Genomic DNA, 6,000 nt, shown 5'->3' with positions numbered 1-6,000 from the left:
TGGCCTTTAAATGTCCTTCCAACTCAAGAGGTTCTATGAAATATTCATCGCAACTGCTTCGAACTCGAGTTGCTTGCTTTCAGTGCTTGTGTCAACCGTGAGGCACCTGTCCACCTGGATGCTCTTCCCAGCGCTGAGAGCACCCACTCGACTGACCCCAAGAGCTGAAGAAGGGAAAGTAGTGAAGAACACCTTGACCCGCCCGGCTCTTCAGCGATGTGAGGGCAGATCTGGGGAGGAGGTGGTTTACATTCCCTAAGGGGAGGGACGGGCTGGAGTTCAGGTGCCAGGCACCTCAATTAGAGACCTGAGCGCTGCGCCCTTGTTGAGCGCGACGCACGGCCGGGCAGAGCCGGGCTCCCCGTCCCGTACGCGCGTCCCGGGGGGAACTTTTCGGCCGCGCCTCGCGAGGAGCCGGGCTCGGGGACGGCACAGCGGCAGGGCCGCGGGCTGCTACCTGGGGCCGCCAGTTTCGCCGCCAGCCCGCGAGGAGAACGCCCCGCGCCCGCCCCGCCCTGCCGCCGGTTGCGACGCCGAGCCGCCGCCTCAGCTCCGCTCCGTCCCGCTCCCCCGGCCGCGCGGTCCCCTCCCGCCGCGTGGAGGCGGATGGCGCTGCGCAGCTAGTCGGTGCATTGCGGCGGCGGGCGGACCCGCGCCGTGCCCGCGGCCATTCCACACGGCGGCACCGCGCCTCGCACAGCCGCAGCCGGCGGGAGCCGCACCGCAGCCCCGCCATGGCCAAGGAAGGAGCGCAGCGAGCGGAGGAGACGGAGCAGATGATCGAGAAGGAGGGCGGCAAGGAGGCCGCCGAAAGCAGCGCGGGCGGCAGCCTGCGGGCGGCGGACACCAAGGAGATGAGAGCCGTGGTGCTGTCCGCCTTCGGGGGGCTCAACAAGCTGCGCGTGTCCAAGAAAGCCATGCCGGAGCCGCAGGAAGGGGAGCTGAAGATCCGCGTGAAAGCCTGGTCCAGTATCGCCTCTCTGCCGGGGCGGGGGCGCGCGGGGCTCAGTGCCGGGTGGGGCCGGGGCTGGCGGGTCCCTGGAGGGGGAACTTCCCCACTTGTGGCTTCCGCCGTCCGCCGCCTGTGCCCGGCATCCAGCGGGGAGCGGAGGTGCGGGTGCGCTGTCAGGAGCGGCGCCGAGACAAAAATCATCGATTTTCGTGGTGCCGTCAGGGAGACGCGGGGAAAAACCGCGTCCGCCCGCGTTCAGGGTTTGGTTTTGTTGTGTGCTTTCGGTCCCTGCGGTGCTCGGTCCGCCGGTCCCGCTGCTGGCTGCCGGCACGGCGCGGTCCCTGCCCGCTTAGCGGTCTGCCTGCTTTCCTAGACAGCTTTTCTGTTTTCTCCAGACAACTGAAGCAGATCGTGCTTCCTAGGGAGCCACTTCTCGGTGCACGTGTTCCTGTATGAGAATAGAATTATTTGTTTTTTTCTTTTCAAGTGGCAGGAGACAACGAGAGGGCCTTCCTGCACGGATTGGCCGCCTGCTGTCCTGTTCAATTGGGCGGCATGATGGTTCCCGAAGGCGAACACAGAGGAAGGCTGAGCTGTGTCGCAGGGCAGCTCGGTGTAGGCGATCACCCTGTGGATGGACGCCCTGTGCATGTGCCTTAGATCTGGAGCTCCCCGGGGACTTAAAGGATATTGCAGCCTGGGAGGTGCTGGCACCAGGGGATCGTAAGGGTTGTGGGGAGGAATTCTGCCCCAACAACCCCAAAGTATCACCCACAAGAAGTGAGATCCGTAGACCTGAACAGGGAATGATAACTGTTACTGAGTGTTGTTTAATTGTTTGACTCTTAATGGCTTTGATGAGAAATGCAAGAAGTTCCAGGCTAGAAGAAGTAATGGTAGCCCATTTAGCTCTTGGGGAGCTCGTTCTGCTATCGGGGGCTGTTATTCTACTGAGGAACAGGTCTTGTTGTTTTCTTAGTGATGCTTCTAGCTGTTAACAAAAGTTATCCTGCAAAAGCTTACATATTCTAAGCACATGCAAACATATTCCTTTGTATGCTTGAGGAATTTGCACCCATCTTCAGTGTCTGCATGAACTCCATTTCCATCAAAGGAATAGATCTCAAATAGCAAGCTTCCTGTGAAGGAACTTTTTTTTTTCTTCCAATAAATAGAGATACTGTGCTGTGCTCTAGTACTGTAGTGAGCTGTGTGAGTTCCAGGATTGCTGTTTATGGCATCGGTGGATCTGCTCAGACCACGCAGCTCTGCATGCTGTCACAGCTGTCGTTCATGCCGGCTGAGTCCATCTGCATGGTCTGCTTGTCTGGGCATGGCTGTAGGGCTGACATGTGCTCAGGTCACCAAAGTTTCTTCCAAATAAGGCAAAATCAACTCGTCTGATCTTCTTCATTGTAAATAGAGAAGATTTGTCAAGGTGACAATGATGGCTTGTGGTCTAGTCTGGGAAACCGAGCAACAGAAGTAACTGTTGGTTTTCCCCGTGTGGCATCCACCTGTTAATGCACCCAGTGCTGAGCATGTCAGAGATGAGCTTGCTCTAGGTCGTATTGTTGCCAAATAATGCTTAGTGGAACAGATCTGCAGTTGACTTTCATGGCAGAGTTAACTTGTGGAGAAAATTAATCATTATTTTAAGGCAGTATGTGTATGCATGATAAATAATATAGTAAAGGCAGTTAAATTATTTCTGCGTGTGTATTTTGTAGTATGGCACTATAAATAGAGGTGATGGAGGGTACGTTGCTGTTAGCTTGTTGACTTATCCTTCTGAAGGCCTGGCACATCAGTGATCCAATTGAAAATGTCTCAGTTGTGATGAGTCATGTGTTAGCCTCATTCTGTGAGTAATGGATGGAGCAGCCATTGATGTCCAAGCTGAGTCACAGCTTCTGCATATCTCCTGAAATAATTTTTGGTTGATAATGACAGAGCAGCTGAAATTGCTCTGTTTGTTTTTACTGCCACTTGCAGCCTACAAAATATTAGTGGACGTGTTGTTCGATAGATGAGACAAATAGCTCGAGCAATCCCAGACGGACGTTTCAGATAAGGTGTGTGAGTAAGGAGTCGTGTCCTGCAATTACCTCCTTTTATTTTTCTTTGCTCTGTTATAATTATTTCTTCCTTGTGCCGTTACATGTGCGTCATGAGGAGTGAAGCAGAAGTGATCCTTCTGATCCGGTGATTTTGAGATAGCAGCACTTAAAAAAATTGAGAGCAAGTGAACGAAATCTGCAGAATAGGAGACAGTGTATCAATTTCCTTTGTAAAAGGAGTCTTGATCATGTGCTGTGGCTGTTTCTGGATGAAAAGCATGTGATTTTCAGGCAATTTACTTGCTGGCGTAAAAGGAGACTTAAGAACCTAGAACTCAGTGCTCTTCTTTGCCCTGTGGTATTTCAGTGACTTCAGTGTTTAATATCAGTGGAATCTTACAGTGAAATAAGAAAGATCAAAAGCAGCTCCTGTCCAAACCAAAGTGCTGACGTTGGTCAGCGTGATCTGATGTTTTGTAGTGGAAGTGCTGGGTGTCCTGCAGTGCGTGGATCAGAGCAAAGAGAACCTAAGTGACCACTGCTGATCCGATGATGAAAGAAGATGATAGAACACTGCACCCACAGGAGTTTCCATAGTTTAAAAAAAACACAGCAAAGTTAAACCTCAGTAACAGAAGTGAATATTCAAGAGCTTCAAAGCTATTAAGGCAAAGCATTGCAGTCTTAGAAAGTCAGATTTGAAGATAATTCAATTTTGGTGAACAGTGGGTTTGGAGATGGATGTGTAAGGCAGTCTGTGTAGCTCACACCACTGTCCTTGCTGCTTTGCTGAGAGCTCCTTGCAGAGCCTCTGTCAGCCTAATTTATGTGCTTCCCTATCTCCATGTGCATACAGCTTTTGATTTAGGATGTAGAGCACATGACTGCAGGAAGCTGTGCACTGTTCCTCATTGGGTCACTTAGAATTTACTCTTTTCCTTTTGAGTATGAGTGTACGGGAAATACAGCAGTCACTTTCTTTTACTGCACACCAGAAGAGGCTATGCTGGTTCATGCTGATACAAGGGATGAATGGTGGTTATTCTCTAGAACCTCTGACATTTTTTTACAATATTCTTTGCAGCCAAATTCCCTTTTCCTTTATCTGCTGTAGATTGAATCTCAGTGAAGGATTTGACAAGGTTGGATGTCCTGGAGATAGTTACTAAGATAGCTACTTGGTTTTGAGCTCTCCGTCTGATTAAAAATGATAATAATTTGCTGGTTTTATCATATATCCAGTTGTACTTTCAGCTTTGTTGTGGATAGAGCTTGTTCAAATCTGGCTTATAGCAACTCATTTATATGAGAGGATGCAGAGGAATGAAACCGAATGCATAAATGAGAGTAACAGGGACATGAAAGCACGTAGGCCCGTAGGAAACTAACGGTGATTGCTTAGTTGTTTGGTTATGGTTGTTTTGTGGGGTTTTTTACGTGTTTGTTTTGTTGTTGTCATCTTTATTTATTTATTTATTTTCCTTTTCACATGCTGAGTGCTTCACAGGCATTTTGTTGTTCAGAATTTCTGTTTCGTGTATCAACTTCTCAGTGGCAACGCGGGGTTGGCCTTGGACGCTGGATAAGAAGTGGTCTTTCCAAAATAATTTCAAAGCTCCCAACCCAACTGTGCCCAAACCCTCCTACCCTTGATGAGCTTTGTGTACATGTGTATGGTGTGTGTTCGTGGTTTTTATTTTTTAATTTTCCTCCCGAGTTGGTCAAGCTTGGTTGTTATAGCTATATTTTCCAAAAATAATCAGTAATTCTAGTTTTGGAGCTAAAGGCGATGGGCTCAGGTCATTTTTAATCTGTGTACCTCAATTACAAATATTTACATTTGGTGATTTTTTTTAATTTTAATTTTTTTTTCCCCACTGACCTACATCTCATGAATGCTGTCTTGTCTTCATGTTTGTGCTGTGCGTCTCTTTTTGTCTGTTGGGTCTGTTCAGTCTGTGAGCGTCTTGATTAGCGTCTGACTAAAGCTCCATCTCATAAATTCTTGTACACATCAGTAATTTTATGTATCAGAGCAGTTGTTGGCATCATATCACATGAGTAGGACTGGCAGTGTGCATAGCTTCATAGACATGGGGGAGTTAGTGTGCAGCAATTCCAGCTAATAATAAACACAGGGCTGTGTTTTACAAGGGTGGATTAATGCTGAAGCATACTGTTAGAGTGTTGCTATAAGTGCTAGAAGTTTTAACTGTGTGTATGGCTTTTGTTCCAGGAATCAGTATGTACACATAGGGGATAAACCTTGGCCCAACAGTAGTTGTTTTTCTTGTTTCATTTTGTATTGTAGTCTGCCTTGGAAACTGCATTTTATTAAATAAAACTGGATGGCATACAAAAGATAAAGCAAAGGTGCTTCAAGATTTTTTGTAAAGCTCAGGCTACAGGGGGGAATTGTAAACGTCCTGAGCAAGAGCCCTGAGGATTCCAAAGACCTCAATAATCATTGCAAGACTGTGTAAAAGTGGTTCAGGAGGAATGGTTGTAAAATAATGGCATATCTAAAACTGATCAAATTCTCATCACAGTTTGGACTCCTACCTGAGATGAACACAAGATTCATTCTTGGAGTCACTTCTGAATTTAGGACAGTTCCACCAAGATACCTACAGTGTTTGAGGGTTCTTCTCTTTGTTAAATTGACCTGGTTTTATTTGCCAGCTAGTGATGCCTTCATGGAAAACATAATGTTTCCCTGTTATGAATTCGAAATGGCCCCTGTGAATTTTTACATGTGACTCCTAAGCAGTCGGAAAGCTTTGGAGCTCTGTTTAAGGATGGATGTGGTTGCCTTGCATTGTGTGCTTCTGCCCACAGCCTGTGCAGCACTGCTGTAAAGTCAGTCTGCTCCACATGTGAAGGATGGGAATGTCTGCTGGGTCAGTTCTGCACTGTGGAGCCCAGGTTTTTAATGAAGATTTCTGTCTTTGTCATCTCACGGGTCAAGATTTCCCCCTTTGCTTTGGT

General features: G+C 48.0%; 1 protein-coding gene across 2 annotated transcripts in view; it reads left to right on the top strand.

The window, feature by feature from the left end:
• The first annotated feature begins 568 nt into the window (after window positions 1-568).
• The window catches only part of VAT1L (vesicle amine transport 1 like), a 46,248-nt gene continuing 40,816 nt past the window's right edge, over window positions 569-6,000 (top strand). Inside the window, exon 1 of one of the 2 annotated variants that reach the window (XM_052686035.1) lies at window positions 569-964. In XM_052686035.1, the coding sequence (XP_052541995.1) occupies window positions 735-964 (230 nt within the window). In that variant the 5' untranslated portion in view covers window positions 569-734. The remainder of the gene's footprint in view (window positions 965-6,000) is intronic. The other variant, XM_052686037.1, reaches the window with a different exon arrangement.

The sequence above is a fragment of the Tympanuchus pallidicinctus genome, unplaced genomic scaffold (genome assembly GCF_026119805.1).
Source record: "Tympanuchus pallidicinctus isolate F22 unplaced genomic scaffold, pur_lepc_1.0 scaffold22, whole genome shotgun sequence".
In the NCBI taxonomy this organism is placed as follows: Eukaryota; Metazoa; Chordata; class Aves; order Galliformes; family Phasianidae; genus Tympanuchus; species Tympanuchus pallidicinctus.
Note: the sequence above shows the minus strand (reverse complement) of the source record. Positions and strands in the feature narration are given on the sequence as shown.